Source organism: Cuculus canorus, chromosome 2 (assembly GCF_017976375.1).
Source record: "Cuculus canorus isolate bCucCan1 chromosome 2, bCucCan1.pri, whole genome shotgun sequence".
NCBI classification, from domain to species: domain Eukaryota; kingdom Metazoa; phylum Chordata; class Aves; order Cuculiformes; family Cuculidae; genus Cuculus; species Cuculus canorus.
The window spans coordinates 90,669,294-90,689,490 of NC_071402.1; the positions used below are offsets into that span (position 1 = coordinate 90,669,294).

Genomic DNA, 20,197 nt, shown 5'->3' on the forward strand with positions numbered 1-20,197 from the left:
TCTTCATTGTAGTTTCTCGACTGCAAGCTGGAGAAAGTTTTTCATTCTTCTGATGTATTCTGAATGCAAATGTCTCTCAGAAAACTTTGCAGAGCCTGAAGATTGTTGAGTTATTTGAAGATGTACACAACCTACAACCCCTTTCCAGACAGACACTTCCACTTCAGTTTGCCTGCAAAAGCAAACTTGCAATCTTCTTCAAGTAATTAAAGCATGATGTGCTCTATAACTATGAAGACTGAAGACTCGGTGCCTCTTCTGAAGAAATTTCAGGGTCAACTTCATAACACACAGTGTGTAGTTTTTTTTTTCATAGCTCAAACTTAACGTGTTTAGCTGATTTCCATGTTGGTTGAGAAAAAGGCCCTGCACAGACTTTATAAGATTATCTTCATTGTGGATTCCTTATAAAGTCTTCTCAGTCTGTCATGCCAGTGGGGGAAATCAGATCCAGAACATGCAGCTTTCCATAAAACTGACCTACAACCACTGTGGGCCAAGTCTTGCCTTTAGGGCCCAGGATAGAATGCCAAAATTTCTGTGAGAGGTTCATCTAGGTGCTTAGGGTTGAAATGCCCTTACTTGGCAGGGTGCTCAGGAAAAGAAATAAAACACTACAACATCCTCATTGTATGCTGAGGATGTTTCAAAGAACAGCAGAAAAGAAAGATGTTGTAACTTCCTGCAATGCTATCAGTGCTCAAGGGAGAGCACAAACAAGGAAAGAGAGAATATAGAGACAGGATCTTGCAGTAAAGCCAGCAAAGTGTTTGAATTTCATTACTGTAAAAAATAAAAGAAGGAAGGACTAGAGAAAGGGGAAATTTTGCTTGCAAATTTTACATATCCTATAGCAGATAGGAATAAAATTATATCTGTGTAGCTGCTAATACAGCCCCTAGTACGAGAAATTATATTAGCAACCAAAATGGGGATTGTTAAACTCTGACCATTTAATTAATAATACGTGAAAACCAACCATGGAGCAGAGTAAGAAGGATCCGAGGCTTGTCTAACAAGACATTTCAAAGTGGAAGTGAAAGCTTGGATCAGGGTAAAACTTGTCAGTTAGGAGAGTTAATGAAGCAGCACTACAGAAAAAAGGAATTATTCAAGGAAAATGACGCACACTCAGAGAATTTTTGATGCTGCTGAGAGTAGTCAATGTTGAATCATGATTGCAGAGCTTTGCTTAGGGCTACCAGAGAATGGGGACACACTTTGTGGTAGGTGGGTTTTTGAAAACTGTTATGCCAACATGTGAGAGAGACAATCCCTGCTCAGAAGCCTTCACTGGTTCACTTTGAATCAAACTCCCATGTTTCATTTTCTTTGTGTTCTGCGAAAGAAGAACCTGAAAAGCAGGCAGGAGGGAAGGATGATAAAACCAAGAGGGAAGATAACTGTAGCAAATAGCAGCTCTGCTTTAATTCTGTATTAGGTAATGCAGTTTCTTCTGTATTTTTTTCTATATTCAACCCAGGGAACAGCAGGGCCTTTCATGCTGGTTTCTGTAAGTGTATCTTTGGGCACAGAAGGAAGGTTTTTTCTTTAGGTCTGCTGCCGTGCAAATAACACATACACTTAAGGACACTGAATGCGAGTGGACAGAAAGATGTTGCTTGTAAAGCGTGTGAGCATTCAGGAAAGGTGAATGAGGGAAACATTTGCCTCTCTAAAATGTAGGAGAAACTTCTCTCTGGTAGAAGTGAGCACAACTGAGAAGCTGGGTCTGTAGCTATAATTTGTTAAACTGATTCTGTAGTTCTTGTGTTCTACAGCAAGCCTGAGACATTAAAGAAAGCAAGAATGGCTATACAGATCAATGTGGTGACCATTAAATATTTACAGAGATAATTACGAATAGACTAAACAAAGTGATGGGCAAATTAATAAAAGATGACCAGGTGGGTTTTATGCCTGGAAGACAATTTAAGAAGGGTACTTTGTATTGCTTATGAGACAGGCATATGCTAAAACAGCTGGTGCCCTTTCATTAGCTATTAATCCCGGGCACTGAGGTTGAGAGAGGCACTGATAACATTAACGAGAAATTAGAGAAGAGTCAGCTGGAAGTGACTTGGAAAGTAGAGGTCTCAGAAGGTCTTTCACCACAGGCCTGGACTTGGATGAACTCCAACAGGGCTGGGTGACTTCGAGGAAGTTTATGCTGAGGTACTGATGTTGGTCTGTTTGGACGTTACAGTAGGAGTGAGCCTTGATTCCCATCCAAGAGAAATATTCTTTAAGTGTCTTTATATCATCATTAAGAAAGACAAGGAGAACAAAGTAAGGGGACAGAGGCAGTACTGATGGGCCCAAATCCGGCCAGCTTTATAAAAATAACTTTTTGCAAAGTCTGTGTAATTTTGTATACGTGTCTTGTTGTTGTTGTTGTTTCCTATCCTGAGGGAGAAAATGATCTTTAATAAGAATAAACAAATAAATGTTAGATAACATTGAGAGGGAGCAGCCCCACACTCAGAGATTGATTGGACTAAAAATCCTGGCTCCAAGTATCCCTGAAGTCTGAGGATATTTAAAACCTAAGGACAGATCAGCTCCTGCAGTATATGGCAACAGAAATGATATATTAATAAAGAAAAAAAAGCTTTGTTTCCAGTTATATGAGATTATAAATAAAAGTGAGAAATACATTAACAAAAATCATTATGAATACCTTGAGCTTGTCCTCTTTAAAAAAAAAAAAAAGAAAGAAAGGAAATAAAAGAGGCATTATAAATAAAATCAAGGTTAAGACACAAGCAGTTTAAAGTCAGCATATGGGCTGCCATGGAGTGTTACAGAATGATGAAAAGAAAGGACGCAGAGCAGAAATGAAGAGACAATGTGTAATATATTAAGTCATGCCCAAAGGGTTATGTGCACCATGCACTAATAAATGTACCGGGAGGATAAAGGATGAACAAGGCTGTTCAAAAAATAATCAAGCCAGAAAAAAAACCCCAAACCTGGGATGGGAGGATGAGATGGTGGTGTGAAATTGCTTATAGATTTCAATGGAGCAAGGATAGATTTGGATGATCTAGTCCTGCCTCAAAGGAACGGAAAAAAACAGGACTCAATAAAGTAAACAGCTGGGGGAGTGGAGAGAGAGAGAAAAGTAAAAGGAAATGTCAAAAGTGGGTGAGAGTTATATCATGGAACAGGTTAGGAGAAGGGAGAAGAAGAAGAAATGAGGCAGTGAAAAGTCTGAAGTGTTGCAATGATCCGTTACTGAGTGTTTATGGATTGAGCAGTGAGGCAGACAGTCATTTGGTCTTGTTTCCCATCATTTACAGACAGAGCAGGTTTCAGTAGAGTGGCTGTTCCTTCACTGCTCTATGAGCCATAGAAGGACTATCCCCCATGAACCCTACTGAGGTCCTGCTGTCACACAGACCAGACTTAGATTAGCAAAGTAGGGACACTTAAGGATCCTGACAGGAAGGAACAAGGCAAATAGTAAGACCACAACCCTGGATTTTGAGAAAGTAGACTTTGGCCTGTTTAATGTCCTGCTAGGAAGAATCCTGTGGGAGGCAGTTCTGGATAGAAAATGGGTCCAGAAGAGCTGCTTATTTTGCAAGGATGACCACCTCCAAGCCTAAGAATGGTCCATCCTTATGTGCAGGAAATCAGCAAGAAGTGGCACAAGGCCTACATGATGAACAAGATGGTCCCACCTAAATTCAAATTAAAAAAGTGCACAAAATGTGGAAGCAGGCACAGGTGACCACAGTGAATATAGAGGCGATCTCTGAGCATGCAAAGACAGCATTTAGGAAAGCCGAAATTGAAACTGAACAGAGGACATCAAGTGACATGAAGGGCAATAACAAAAGCAGGTATGTCAGTATCAAAAACAGACTGTTGAAAATGTAGATCTATTGTTGAATCAGGAAGGGGACCTAGTGACAGAGGACTAAGAAAAGGCCAAATTACTCAGTGTCTCTGCTTTCATTTTTACTGCTAAGATTTGCCCTCAGGAATCACAGGCCCTTGAGTGAAGTGTGTAAGTTGAGAGTAATGAAATTTTACCATCAGTAAATGAAGAACAGGTTAGAGATGTCTAGACAAACTGGATGCACACGGAAGTCCAATGGATCTGATGGGATAGACCCCCAAATGCTGATGGAGCTGGACATTGTCATTGTAAGACCACTCCCATTTATCTTCAAAATGTCATGGTGACTGGGGGAGGTTCCTCAGGACCAGAAGAAAGAAAATATCACTCCTTTCTTCAAGAAAGAGAAGGAGGACAAAGGGAACTGTAGACTTGTCAGCCTCACCTTGATCTCCGGGAAGGTTATAGAGCAAATTCTTCCAGAAAACATTTCCAAACATATTAAGGACAAGGTGATTGGCAGTAGTCAGCATGGATTTAGAAGGGGATAGCCATATCTGATCAACATGATAGCCTTCTCTGATGAAATGAATGACTGAGTAGACAAGGAGAGACAGGTGCATGGGGATTGTTTCACGTTTTTCTCAGTTTAGCACCATCTCCCAGGACTCCGTCATAGGCAAACCATTGAAGTACGGACTAGATATGTGGACAGTAAGGTGTTTTGAAAACTGACTGAACTGAAATCAGACAGTTGTGATCTGTGGTGTGAACTCCAAATGGAGCCTCGTCACCAGCTCTGTACCCAATGGATTGATGTTGCATCCAATACTGTTTAACATCTTCATTAATGACGTGTATGATGAGACTTACTACTCCCTCGGCATGTTTGTAGATACAGAAAATTGGAAAGAATGGCTGATACACTAGAGGCTGTACACAAAGAGAGGCAGAGAAAGGTGGGGCTGAGAAAGCTGTGACTGTTCAGATCGGAGACAGGAAAGCTCAACGGGCTCTTATCCATGTGTGTAAATATATGATTAGGAAGCTGGGGAGTGGAAAAACAGAAACAGACTCTTCTCATTGGCCCCCAATGACTGGACAAGAAGCAATAGGCACAAACTGAAACACAGGAAATTCTGCCTGAACATCAAGAAATACTTTCTTATTGTGTGAGGAATTAAGCACTGGCACGGTTGACCAAAGGGGTTGCAGAGTGTCCATCCTTGGAAATATTAAAAGCTCAATAGGGTATAGCCCCGAGCAGTCTGCTTTAGCTGAGCCTGGAGGGCTGGATGCCTTCCAAGGGTCCATTTCAGATTTGACTATTCTGTGATGTTGTGGTACAGGTTTCAGATGCAAATGAACCTCATTGTTTTCCTTAGAGTCCCTCTCAGTAGCAGTTAATGGAAATCACACAAAAGAGGTTAAAGCAAGAGGTTCAGTCACTTCCTCCACCACGGAGTGAGTTTATTTCAGAGTCAATGTAAAGACTTCCAGAGATAAAGTTTTTAATGAAACTTGCTGATGAGCATCTATGCTGATGAGACGAAGATATCATTTACATAAATCAGGCATGTTAACACTGAATAGGACAAGTGTCTCCTGAATATGTGACTGGAAGAAGGGTAACATTGTGCCCATTTTTAAAAAGGGTAGCAAAGATGACCCTGGGAACTACCAACCTGTCAATCTCACCTCTGTGTCCGGGAAGAGGAAGATCATAGAACACATCCTCCTAGAAGACAAGCTAAAGCACATGGAGATGGGGAGATGATTAATGGCAGCCATCATGGCTTCACCAGGGACAAGTCCTGAAAAACCAACTTCCTGGCTTTCTGTGATGGGGTAACCAAAGCAGCAGACACGAGAAAACCAGAGGATGTTATCTATCTGGACTTCTGTAAAGCCTTTCACTCAGTCCCCTACAACATCCTTCTCTCTGAATTGTAGAGATATGAATTTTATGGGTGGATAGTTCAGTGGATAAGAAACTGGTTGGATGGTTGTATTCATGGTTGTATGTAGTGGTCAATGGCTCTAAGTTCAGGTGGAGATCTGTGACAAGTGATATCCTTCAGGGGTCCATACTAGGACCAGTGTTGTTTAATACCTTCATCAATGATATAGACAGCAAAATTGAGTGCACCTTCAGCAAGTTTGCAGATGACACAAAGCTGAGCGGTGCAGCTGCCGTACTGGAAGGATGGGATGTCATCCAGGGGGACTTGGACAGGCCGGAGAAGTGGGCCTGTGAGAACCTCATGAGGTTCAACAAGTGCAAGGTCCTACACCTGGGTGGGGGCAAGCCCTGATTTCAGTACACGGTGGGGGATGATGTGATTGAGAGCAGCCCTATGGAGAAGGACTTGGAGGTGCTGATTGATGAAAAGCTCAACATGAGCCGGCAATGTGCACTCACAGCCCAGAAGGCCAACCATATCCTGGGCTGCATCAAAAGAAGTGTGGCCAGCAGGTTGAGGGAGGTGATTCTGCCCCTCTATTCCTCTCTTGTGAGACCTCATTTGAAGAATTGTGTCCAGTTCTGGAATCCTCAACATAGGAAGTATATGGAGCTCTTGGAACAGGTCCAGAGGAGGGCTACAAAGATGATCAGAGAGCTGCAGCACCTCCCGTACGAGGACAGGCTGAGAGAGCTGGGCCTGTTCAGCCTGGAGAAGAGAAGGCTCCGAGGAGACCTTACAGCAATGTTGCAGTACCTGAAGGGGGCTACAAGAAAGCTGAGGAGGGACTATTTACAAATGCTTGTAGTGATAGGATGAGGGGCAATGGATATAAACTGGAGAGGGGCAGATTTAGGCTTGACACAAGGAAGAATTTCTTCACTATGAGAGTGGTGAGGCACTGGCACAGGTTGCCCAGGGAAGTCGTGCATGCCCCATCCTTGGATATGTTCAGGGGCTGGTTGGACGGGGTCTTAGGCAGCCTGATGTAGTGGGACGTGTCCCTGCCCATGGCAGAGGGGTTGGAACTAGATGATCTTTAAGGTCTCTTCCACCTCTAACTATTCTATGATTCTACAAATATAGGAATATGCATGAGGTCATATTCACTGTTTCACTCTGAGGAGGAGAGGCTTGAGTCCGAATAACCCACACATAATTTCTACTGAACACAGCACATAATCAATATGTGCTATACTTCTCCTGTCAGACAGGAGACAGTAAGGGTTTGAGGAGGAAGTTAAAATACTGTCTTCTCCAGAAGAGTATGTATTCTCTGTTTCTTGTTCCTAAGAGGTTTTCTTTTTATAAATCTGGTAACAGCATTGCAGTAACTTTTATGATACCCTGGCTTTCTTTATCAGCTGAACTGGATTTTTTTTTTTTTTTTTGAAAATACTTATTTGCTACAGTGACTGCATCTACACAATGTAAAACCAGCCTACAAATACAGGAACCAGGCAGAAGCAGAACAGGAAAGGTGGTTTTCCATAGATATTGTGATATCTGTTTGAGCTTGACTCCAAACTGATGGAAGTGCCCATCGTACCCCTTTCTAATTTGAGAAATGGCCTAGGCCAAAGGGTCACATACCCATTTAAGCTCTCCTCCAGTATGTTTAAATGTGCACTGTGTGTTAACATTTAAGTATGTTAACATTATTAGTGATCTCACAGATACCCTCAGATTTGCCTCCTTACATGACAAGCACTTCATATTAGTCAACCTACTAACAACCCATTCATTCCATTTTACATAGACTAGCAATGTTCTTTAATGAACAGAGAACTAAATAAACCAGAGACATTACCGTCATGTTTAATACTTATATAGTTGACACACTAAAGGCATTTGCCAGAAGAACTCACCAGACAGAGTCCTTTGTAATTTTGGTGTCCACTTTCCCTTCATCATCCAGAAAGAAGTCCAACTGTAAATTGGCATTGTTATCATGGGCAGAAGAATAGTTGGTAATGAGTCTTGCAGGTATCCCCAAGCACCGCAGAACTGTGGCAAAGAAAGAAGCATGAGAAGAAGGACAAATATGAAGACTATGCTCGTGGATGACAAGATGAGGAAAGAGAGACTACTAGTAAATTGAATAAACTGGGTAAATTCAGTCAAATAAATCTGAAGAATTCCTCCTGTATAGAATATATTTAATATTTATTTGGGCTCAAAATGATAAGCCTTCAAGATTTGTAATGGCACAATGGTTATAACCTAAGCATGTCGTCACCAATAGTTTTAGGAAAGTCTTGCCTAGTGACTGCACTGTAGCTTTTCAGCGCAAATGTGAGTGCAATGGGTCCACTTCACAACCAAATGTGGTATAAAGAAAAATAAGCTTGAGCTTGAAAGAGATGCAAAATGTATTAGGTCTCCTGGCATCACTAAACCAGGAGGATCAGGAGACTGCTAAAAAAAGAAAATTAATAAAAAGTGTTTCCTTTTGGTTGATTTGGAAATTTCTTCTTTGGCAGTTGCCATCAGAAGGGGTCTGGAGAAGACAAAGAGTAAAGCAGAAAACTATTGCTAACAAGGGGGGAAAGCTGCATTATTTGCAAGTGAAATGTCAAAGATAGAGAGTCTGAACAAAATATATTACATAATTTGCATTGATTCCTAAGTAATAGTATTTTGGAGTCAATAATCCCTTCCCATAAAGGATCTTAAAAGGAAGATCGAAAAAAGCTCCTACACCTAAATCTCATACCATCACAATGTAGCACTTACGAGTCTTCTACCCATTTGACAATTGGTAAATTTGGGATATGTGGAAAAGCTATGGCTATGTCTGAAGTGCAGTAGCATATCATTAGGCTTCTGTGTTTGCAGTGTGCCCTGGCTGATAAATAGGCATGGAACATGGCCCCAAGAGGGAAGCGGGGCTGCAGGGCAACACACCACTTCTATAGATGAAAGATTTTGTCTCTCAGCCAAAAAAAAGTTCCTGTTTTCCAGTTTAAGAGCCCAGAAAACAGAGCGGATTTTTTTTTGCAAAGGAAAAACATTTTTATTGAAAACAATTTTTAAAAATAGTTCTAATGTTGCAGTGTTGAATGGCCCTTGCAGCTACTGCTGGGTTTTGTATATTCATTAGTGTCACTACTGTGATTCCCAATAAAGTGTAGCACTGCACATTCCTTTCAAGTTCCTGGATGATAAATTACCTGGATGCATCCAATACCATATGCACCTATTGATTAAACTTAATTCAAGCACCCTCCCAGGCGTCCAGCACATGAGCCATCAGGGCTCATTGAAAATAATTTGTCTGACAATTTCAAGATTAATGACCATTTTTCAGAATGTTTTAGCATTTTTAATGGATGGCTATCCAGGGTGTACAATGTAGTCACCTTGGAAAGCTGGACTGGTCACAATGTTAAAACATTGGCACTTGAGAATGACTTAAAATCAACTCAAAACAACCCCACACTGCTGTTTGGACCTTTGCTGTCCCCTCTGCGGAGTGGTCAGCAGCTGGATGTGTCAGTGGGTACATATCAGATCAGCCACTGGACAACATTTTCATTTCATATCGCTCAACAAACTTTATACTTCAGCAATCCTTGCAGCAGTACAAAGTGCCAGGTCTCTGACTAGACTCACTTAGTCAGCAAACTGAGTCTGGTTTTGCCCCAGATAAATACGCCTCTCCATTTAACACAGTAGGCTCCAGGCCTCTGCAGCATCGCCCCAGTTACGCAGTAGCCTGAGGCAAAATACCATGCAGCGGTGATTTGGGGCCAGTGCAGGGGGAAGGTAGAGAACTGCAGTGTGTGTTTGTGATCTGCAGAAATCCAGATGAGGCACTGGGTACAGAAAACAAAGCGGCCTGGGGAAGCCACTGCAAGGAATTGCATCCACAGGAAACATTTCCAAGAACATTTTCAAACCCATTGTATTGTGTAGAAGCTGAGGAGCACCAAGTACAGATCATGCAACAAGTACGCATCATGCGCACACATGCACGCACACTCTCCTGGGTTGAAAACTGGTTGGATGGCCGGGCCCAGAGAGTGGTGGTAAATGGAGTTAACTCCAGCTGGAGGCCAGTTACAAGTGGGGTTCCTCAGGGCTCAGTACTGGGTCCAGCCCTGTTCAATGTCTTTATCAATGACCTGGATGAAGGCACCGAGTGCACCCTCAGCAAGTTTGCGGATGATACTAAGCTGGGTGGAAGTCTGGATCTGCTGGAGGGTAGGGAAGCTCTGTAGAGGGATCTGAACAGGCTGGACCACTGGGCTGAGACCAATGGCATGAGGTTTAACAAAGCCAAATGCAGAGTCGTGCACTTGAGGCACAACAACTCTGTGCAGTGCTACAGTCTAGGAGAAGTCTGGCTAGAAAGCTGCCTGGAGGAGAAGGACCTGGGGGTGTTGGTTGACAGCTGACTGAACATGAGCCAGCAGTGTGCCCAGATGGCCAAGGAAGCCAATGGCATCTTGGCTTGTATCAGAAACGGTGTGACCAGCAGGTCCAGGGAGGTTATTCTCCCTCCGTACTCGGCACTGGTGAGACCGCACCTTGAGTACTGTGTTCAGTTCTGAACCTCTCATCACATGAAGGATGTTGAGGCTCTGGAGTGTGTCCAGAGAAGAACAACGAAGCTGGTGAGGGGTCTGGAGAAAAAGTCTTATGAGGAGTGGCTGAGAGAGCTGGGGTTGTTTAGCCTGGAGGAGGCTGAGGGGAGACCTTATTGCTCTCTACAATTACCTGAAAGGAGGTTGTGGAGAGGAGGGAGCTGGCCTCTTCTCCCAAGTGACAGAGGACAGGACAAGGAGGAATGGCCTCAAGCTCCGCCAGGGGAGGTTCAGGCTTAAAAATCAGGAAAAAAAAATTCACAGAAAGGGTCATTGGGCACTGGAACAGGCTGCCCAGGAAGGTGGTTGAGTCACCATCCCTGGAGGTGTTTAAGGGACTGGTGGACAAGGTGCTGAGGGGTATGGTTTAGGGAGTGTTAGGAATGGTTGGACTCGATGACCCAGTGGGTCCCTTCCAACCTTGTGATTCTATGATTCTATGTGACCTTAGGCAGTGAAGGAGGTACATGTCTCTCACATTCTTTGGAAGTGGATGATTGCTCATTATCCCACTCAGGAATAAAAGGAACTATTTCATGTGCTGAAGAACAGAACACCTACCAGCACTTTCCCAAATGAAAACAGGAACCTCTCTAGATTTATGAAAGAGAAGCAGAGAAATCTGAAACTGCCTCCCCTGCTGTAGCTATGAGAAGCATGTGCCAGTGGAAGACTAGATGGTCAGAAGATAGCTTTATTTCTGAGGTCTTTACTGTTTTGCATAGCTTTTGAACTACCTCAGGTAACTGAAATGAGTTATGAAGTTCAACTGTCTAGACTGGAGGAAAATTATGTACAAACATAGATGTACAGAGGAAGCAAAAATTAAGTAAAAACTCAGAGATGTCCAAGTCTGTCTGAGGGTGAAGAACCAGTCTTGTAATTCAAGACTTAATTATTCAATTTCCATGTTTGTTGCAGAAGATGAGTGATTAATATCCTTCATTTTTGTTAGAAGTAAAGAGAGGTATAATGCTATTCCTCGAGACAGCAACATATGACAGTATTAAGATAAATGAAAACTGGAAATATTTCACAGAGAGTTTTTCTGTAATTTCCTTTTCACATTTTAAATACAAGGACCAAAACTTAGACCTTCAGCTGTGGATGAAAATCACTTGGTAGAAAGCAGGCTCCAAGCCTGCAGAAATACCCATTGTGTCCCCTTGGTACTAAGTTGATTTGTTTCCAAGCTGATCTGATCCCCTCTAGTTTGACACTTCAGACGCATATGTTGTAAGGGCCTCTAAGGAATTTCATATGGGCTTAAGAAAGATACTTTTAGTTTCTGTTCACCTTCTTCTTTTGGCCAGTGCCATAACCGTAGGAACTGCCTTACTGACTCTACTTTGGCACTTGACATAAACACTCCTTCTAATGTCTGTTCACTGTTATCTGTATAATGCACATTTTTTACACTCCCAGTGTCTTTCTTGACTCCCAGTATGCTGCAGTGTATTAGTAGTGTTCATTTAGGATACTGGTGTTGGCAATTGCAAGACAGTAAAAACATCAATCTGACACTGCTTTCCCTTACTAAGTTTTATGGCCTGCAACACCCCATTTGCTGCAACTTTGGAACTCTAGTTTGAGCAAGCGTGTTCAGACTTTGTAGTGCTAGACAATTCATAAATCAGACCAGCATTTTCCTCATTGTTCTTGCTCACAAACTCCATAGGAAATATTAACAGCTCTCAGTAGATATATAGTGGGACAGTGCATGTCAGTTTTGCTGGGAACAATTCTTGTTAGGTGAGATCTGGCCTTTCTGAAGCAGAGACACCATCACATATCCCACATTGGGCAATAGTTTCATGTTGCAGGTCTAGATAAGAAGTTCCCATGTCATCTCACATTTTCTAACAGAAATGTGGACTGTACCAGAAGAATTATTTTCTCTCTCCCAAACTTACCCATGTGAGTCACTGCATATATTTTACTGAACAAATAAGTAGTTAACAGATTTGTGTGGAAGAGCAGGTGAACAGAAGGAGATGCCAAAAGTTTATTTAAAGACCATCTATTTTAGCCATGTATTTTTAAGTATTTATACTATTTAGTCCTGAACACCACAGAGCCAGGAAGTACTTTAGCTAGTTTAAAAGCTCTCTCTATTGTGCAAGAATCGCATAGCAGTGGGCATTTTTTCTCACTGATACCTACATGTATTGAAGACACCAGCAAAGACCCAGCACTGGCCATATCGCACAGGTTGCTTGGAACTGTAATACTCCAAAAGAATATCCACGCTTCCTGTCCAGGCTGAAGGTGCGACCCCGTAGGTGTATGTATTGTCCCAAGATCCAGCAATCACACCATTATCATCCCTGGAGTTGATCTAAAGGCAAAGGAAATGAGCATTAGGGATGTCAGAGACTGAATAATAAAGATTGTTTTAATCCAGCAGACAAAGATAATATGGGAGAAACTGAATATAGCCAGGTTTAGGCTAGAAGTAAGACAGAAATGTTTAATTATGAAGGTACGAAACAAGTGGAGCAGTCTTGCTAAGGGCCATGGATTCTCCATCACTAAACGATTTGAATGAAGGTCAGACATTTAAAAATAATGGAGTAATTAAATCATGCTGAGTATCTATGTTGCCAGTTTAGTAAGTTCTATTAACATTAAACATGCTTACTGCTCAGTACTTCCAATAAACACGATCAGTTATACAATAATAAGCAAGCCTCAGAAATACTAAGCTGGATTCTTCCCTAACATCATCTATTTTTTCTGTCCATATCAGCTCAGAGATTTCGTAAAATCACTTCTCATTTGCAGAAGATTGAGAGGAAAACCAGTCCACTGTTATTTTTAGAGTAGAAACTAATTTCTTCAGTCCAGCACACATGAAAACAAGAAGGAATTTTCTGTATAAGTTTTCCCCAGCTATGATTATACAAAGCAAAGAGTTTTGCTGACTAATGGCTATACTGATGGGCATTAACGAGCACTACATTTCCTAGCTGCAGTTTGAACCAAACTAGTTAAGCCTGTGCAAAAAACTCATTCTTTGTGTAACTTCTAATTATGCTAATGTGGAACAGCTACACATCAGCCAAATAAATCACAATTCTCATTTTAAAGCTTTTGGCTGCATTAACTACTGTTTTATAATTAGAAAATCGACTTCCTGTGAACCCTAGGACTGAATAAAGATAAGTATTCAGAGTCATAACCAAAAGGTTAAGGGGTTGCGCCCATCGCACTGTTGTGGGAAACATACCAAGAAAAGAGGCACTTCAAGGACAGATCAGCATTTTGATCTTCAGGCTCTCCTCTGGCTGTAAAGAGACAAAGAGGGGAGTACCTCATCCTGCTCTGCAATGCCAAGAATTCTCAGAAGGATCCCAGCATGGGGCACATCCTCAGATGAACTCAGCAATGCCACATCACTGAGCAAGAATGAGGGTAAGGAACATGGGCAGGACTTCCAACACATCTTGGCTACTTCTTACTGAGTCTCAGACTTTAAACAGCTAAAACTGCCACCCAGCTATGGCCTAATCCTGCAGATTAGATCTAAAGTCCATTAACTTAATCCAACACAGCCCTACAAGTTTGATGCCAGTGCTGTACAGCGGTCTGCATCAGAAGAGGCACAGCCAGCTGGTCTGGGGAGGTGATTTTGCCCCTCTACTCCACTCTTGTGAGACCTCAGCTGAAGCACTGTGTTCAGTTTTGGAGTCCTCAGCAGAGAAAGCACATGGATGTGTTAGAGTGAGTCTAGAGGAGGGCCAGGAAGATGATCAAAGGTCTGGAGCACTTCCCATATGAGGACAGGCTGAGAGCATTGGGCTCATTTAGTCTATAGAAAAGAAGGCTCCACGGATGCCTTATAGCAACCTTCCAGTATTTGAAGCTGGCCTACAAGGAAGGCTGAGGAGGGGCCCTTTATCAGGAAATGCAGTCATAGGATGAAGCGTAATGGTCTTAAGCTGAAAGATGGAAGATTTAGGTTAGATGTTAGGAAGAAATCTTTTAGTATGAGGATGGTGAGGCACAGGCACAGGTTGCCCAGAGAAGTCATGGATGCCCCAGCCGTGGGGGTGTTGAAGGCCAGGATGGATGAGGCTTTGAGCAACCTGATCTAGAGGAAGCTGTCCCTGCCCATGGCAAGGGCGTTGGAACTGAATGATCTTTATGTTCTCTTCCAACACACACCATTTTATGTTTCTGTGACAATTCCTGGATTTCTAATAATGAACACCTCCACCTCCCAAAAATGACTGAGTGGCTCAAAATCTAAGTAATATCCAAGCCCCCTTTGACTTCAGATACTTTGTGCTTTTCTGCCTGTATGGCTTCCAGAGTCCCTGATGAGGGAACTACGTTCAATTCTTACTTCTGTCTGAAGGTCTGAAACCATATTTCTAAAGCTTCAGGTGAAGGAATTTACGAAAAGTTTAAAAGAGAAGTGGGTATGCTCTCAATCCTCCAGAATAGCTTCTTGCTGAAGCTATTCTGCTAAACTTGAAGTTAGGCAAAAATCAACATGTGGCACTGAGAAGTTGGAGATATCATTTCAGTGTTGTGTAAGACAAAGAGCTGATTCTCTTAAAGGCTGGGAAAAGGCCGTGACAAGTAGATTAAAGAATCATTCATCTCTAGCAGCCATGTTTTGCAGACAGTCTATTTTAGTAGCTGACTTTGGAGAACATCTAATGATGCTTGCTTGGTGACTAGGGTATTCTGGGAAGCAGAAGCCATCAGTTCGACCTTGATAAGTCTGGGGAGAGGATACAGCCTCTGTGTTTCTCATCCTAGATGAGTCTTTCATCTTGCATAGTGGGGACAGGGCTGCTGTTGTACCCACAGCATGACTCCTGGCACCTAGCAGCTGGAAAGCATGGAGATATGGGAAGTCTTCTCCTTATTTTTTGCTTCTGATTATTTTACGAACCTGCATTCTGAATACATTAAGTTTTGTGGGCCCCATGTTTAAGAGCACATCTCTCCCAGTGCGCTCGTTTGGGGTTAAGGTATATTATGTAAATGTCATCAGCTTGGCTAGGCCATCTGGGGCTCAAAAATCAAACACAGGAACCTCCACTGTGTCTTACATCCCTTTGAGGTTAATCATGGAGTCCATATAAAGTCTCTCAATTCCCCATCCCAAATTCCACCCATCGTGCCACCTTACCATCCATGGCAGAAACAGTTTTCTTGATCATCTCAACTATCAGAAAGGGAGCAAAGTGTCACATGGATTGCTATAATCCCTGGAGTGCAATATCTAGAAGTGGCTTTCTTATCACTGAGGTGCCACTCTAAGAAAAAGGTGATGAGCTGACATAAACATTTCACCTTTAATAGAGTAAAATAAAATGCCAGACACCAGAAGTCAGAATGGACAATTGATCTAGCTCTGTTGGATTCAGTGCATAGAGGCATGAGGGCCAGTTAAACCAGCCTAGCTCTCATTTATGAGTTTTGTCTGACACATCTTAGGCATGTTACATACTACTGCAGAGGCAACACGGCAGATCTTGATGGGGTTTCCACGCCCAGAGAGCTCCAGTTCTGCTTTGTCCATCAGAAACAGGCAAGCATCCAGAACGTTTTCTTCAAACTAGATAGACAAAAATAAAAGGAAAACAGATGAAAAACAGAGTCACTTTTTGTTCTGGAAAGCAATGGAAAAGTTATCTTTCATTGTTATAATAGTTGATCAGCTTCAAAATTAGCTGGTCAAGGCAAAGTTCTCTGTTTAAAAATGCAAGTTTTCTTCTAGAATAATTGCCCATGTATAGCAAAAAAACTGTGAGATATTGTGAGGGAAAAGAGAGTGTCATTTTCGATTCAACCTCAGTCTAGTTTCCAGAAGGTTAAAATGACAACATAGTCTTTCTGACAGGACATAAAATTTTAAGTGCTAACAAGTATATAATAGGAAGATATTATAATAACAACTACAAGAAACTAGTCTGCTCATGAAGGACTTAATGTCCTTCACAGATTCCAGACCTGTTAATTTCAGGACTTCTCTGACACAGCCAGTGCAATGCTGGGAAGCTGAACAATAAATAGTTTGACAAAGTTAATTTGAATACACTTAGATTTTATAATTAATTTTTAATTATGTTTAAAATTGACAAGCCAAAAGCTGATTATAGAGGTTTAGACCGGTCTACGAAACTTAGACTTCAAAAATACCCAGTGACCTAAAGCAGTCTTCTTCAGAAATAGAGTGAAAAGGTACCGTTTCTTCGATCCAGCATGAACAAGCACAAGAATGAATTGAGGGCAGAGGTGCCTAAATAGACCAGAAACCATTTGTCACAGAACTTGCCCTGTGTTGTATTTCATTTTCCTTAGGAGAAACTGCGAAGCAAAAGAAAATACCTTTGTCCTTTGGAAAACAGCAGGAGACAGGGAAATGCACATTAATAAAACAAATATCTTCTAGATACAAAATCTTATATTAATATTCAAGGCTGGTGCAGAAACTCCACAGAGCTCATCCCCTTGCTTTATGTTCTATGCTTGCATTCTTCGAGTTAACAGGATTTTTGCTCTCATGCTGCTACTAGGGTTGGATTGATTTTGCAACTGTCTCCAGCCTGACTTAGGCCACCTTGACAGATAAGGTTAATGTGCATTTTGCCTCCTGAAGAAAGTTAGCACTAGCCCAGGCCAAGCAGCTGCTTTGGCAGGCCAGAGACAGGCAGAGGAAAAGGAAGGGTGTGGCAAGAGATCTAAAAAGTAAGCCCCAAAGAGTCATGATGGCTGCTGATGCTGCAGGGAGTATGGGAAGGGTGGAGTTGACATCCCAGGCAGTAGCTGAGCTCTGGCATAAGCCAAGAGAGTGGAGGCAGCACCATGTTTCACCACCCTCAGCCATTTCCTGACCAAGGAAAATCCTTTTCCTTGCCTTTAGCTCAAGCCTGCCAGCCTCTCGTTGCTCAGGGCACCATTGCTGCGTGGATTCTTTTTAGCAAACTTCTGCCATGGCAGCACACCTCTCTTATCTTCCCCCACACTTGTATTAAATTACTTTCTCTGAAGCAGACACTCATCAGCGAGTAACACCTTATAGTCTGAGTAAAACTCAGACATTGTGTTTGGGTCAATAGGGTAAGAGGAGTCAGTGTTTTCCAGGTACTTACTCCTAATATTGGACCATTCTTGGGAAGCTGAATAATTGCACGGTAGACTCTCCAGTCCACTCCACTAGTAAGTGATGCATGTTGTGGAGATTGTCCTTCCCAAGGAGAATCCTCACAACAGAGAGTGGGCCCCCATAGCCATCCTTCCTGCTTCAAGTTCAATTTTCTCTTAGTCTGGCCCAATGATTTATCACCTTCAGGAGGATCAAAATCTACTTTCTGCACCTCAAGTCAACAGCAGTGCCTAAGATTGGAGTTAAATCAATAAGAAGTTTATCCTGCAAATTAAATCTTTCTCATCTACAGTTTATGAGACACTGTCAATCTTGCCAGCATGTACAGGAAGAATAAGGAGGAAAGAAATTGCTTTCAGGGTTGTTGCCTTCCACCTTAGCATTCACAAAATTACATGAATGCTTGTGAAATGATTGGATTAACAGAAGAAAAGATACAGGACAAACTGTAAAGTCTAGCCGCCTTACACTTTTGCACTAGTGTAAGATGCAGAGTAGCCTTAATTCTAAAGCCAGTTTTGCCCTGCTTCACTATCCAGAGATTTAAAAACATCAAATAAAAGTAAATCAGTTTAGTGCTCTCAATCTTGGCATGAAAATACTGTCTAGAAGGAAGCAGAATGGAAACATAGCTCTTGTAAGGCTGAACACTCTTGAAATGTCAGGGGAAACAAGAGCGGCAGTAGGCAGCCAGGACAGGTGAGTGATCTTGGGACAGGTGCAGGCACTGCCTGCTCAACACAAGCTGAAATTGAAATAAACCAAATTCAAGACCAAGAAACTTTGGCAGAACCACCTAGGAAAGACTGCAGGTGAAAAACAAGGCATGAGAAAACACACAGACCAAAGGGTTTGGTTTGCACACAGACCAAAGGGTTTGGTTTGCACACAGACGTGCCTTGCATTACAAAGCAATACATTTAGTCAGATTGGCCTTCAGTGGGCATCCTCTTTCATGCTACCCTGTTTCTAATAGATGACCTTCCATTTAAATCAAAGTAAGAGATGCTGTATCACCTTTTGCACTGGTTGAATTAGGGTTGTATATCTCACTGTCAGTTGCAGGCAGATGTGATCTCACGCTGCTTGTGGTCTGATCTGACCAAATGCATGTGCCATCAAATTATATTTGCACAGTGGGCTGCAAAGCTAATGCAGCTCAACCTGTGGACAAGACATGAGACAACTTATGATGGCAACAAGAATTCTATGCCCACCTGTTTTATTATATTTTTCTTACCAAAAAATCAACTTTGAATGATCAATATAGCTTCCAACTTTTGACATTTCTCAGCTAGAGAATTCCTACATGCATAGATTTCTTCCAAAGCCAGACTTCCCCTGAATCCCCTGTAGGCTTTTGTGAGTGACTGGCTATTTATGCTTTTGTAGAAGAAAGGAATCACAGTTGTTTTACAAGTAGCCCTTCCATCGTCATTCATTACAGGCATGTTTCAACTGGTCTGCTGTTTTTTCTTCCTTGGTCCATGTTTCTTGCCTTTCTTCTTCTCACGTTGATGCTGCTCATTCAAGACAGCAGCTGTGAGAATTAGCTCCCACTAGTAACTCAGTTTTGAACTGCATGTTCCTTTTTAATTCACAACCTGAGTTAGACCTTCCAGCTGTCATCTCTCAAAGCAGTTTTTTTAACCTAAGGGTATTGCCATACACCAGTATATCTGTATTTTTGTGTACGGGCATACAGCTTTCACCTCTACGATTGCATGAGGCCCTTTGGTTTTTACTTACTCTGTTGTACAGGGCTATATGTCATAAATAAAAAATACACACATGTATGATATATCCATAATATAGGCCTTGCTGCAAGTACTTCTACACATTTGCAGCAATGCTCTTATCCTTAACATCCAGGACTGCTGAAAATGAGGAAGAACCATGGCTGAAAATTGTCAGGGTAAGATCAGGAACATCATCACATCCTCCATCTCACTGAAATTGAGGGAAGAAGAAAGATCCTCCTTTGCATTGAAGCCTGAGATGTCTCTCAGACCCATATAAAATGACTGATCCCATCAAAACTCCTGGCTTGAGTGCCCTTAGATGCATCTGCCACGCTCAGTTTCTAAACACGCAAGTCGTAACAAAAGGTGTACCACAGCACACCACGGAAATCAGGTCCTCCAATTTCAGACAACACAGGAATGAAAGTATATGACAAAGAGCTATGGAGAAGCCCTAATCTCCCAGACAGAACTACCTTCTAGCAAAACCAAATAAATAATGCAGTTTCTCGAGGGAGGCTGATGCTTATGTCAGGAAGGTGCCAGATTTGCAGAATAAAAGCACCTCAAGCCAAGCCACCATAGGCCATAAATTCAGCATCTCAAGACGTGAATCCAGCATCTGGTTTAAGCAGCACCATCCACCTCCAGTCACTCATTCCTCTTTCTTCCTCCCCCTTACATCTGTCATGGAGTGAATCCTAAATCTAGGAAATGAGCAACCCCGAAAAATAATCCAGAAGGAAAAAAATCAAGGTGATGCTTATTCAGCTAGATCAGCTCTCCAGTCTGAGTCACCGAACAAGCACTTGCAGGGGGAAGAAAGGGCCAGGAGGGGGCATTTTTGGTCAACTTAAATGCACACCCAGCTTTGGCCTCAGGATCTGGTCCCACATCTCATGTGTTAAGGCACCGTCATGTTATGGAAT

The 20,197-nt window shown here is 42.2% G+C and overlaps 1 protein-coding gene across 3 annotated transcripts in view; it reads right to left on the minus strand.

The window, feature by feature from the left end:
• Positions 1–20,197, minus strand: part of F13A1 (coagulation factor XIII A chain) — a 75,996-nt gene that overhangs the window by 29,814 nt on the left and 25,985 nt on the right. For all 3 annotated transcript variants that reach the window (XM_054058637.1, XM_054058638.1, XM_009564176.2), the window contains exons 6-8: positions 15,868–15,975; positions 12,564–12,738; positions 7,680–7,818 (exon numbers count right to left, since the gene is read on the minus strand). In XM_054058637.1, the coding sequence (XP_053914612.1) occupies positions 7,680–7,818; positions 12,564–12,738; positions 15,868–15,975 (422 nt within the window). The remainder of the gene's footprint in view (positions 1–7,679; positions 7,819–12,563; positions 12,739–15,867; positions 15,976–20,197) is intronic.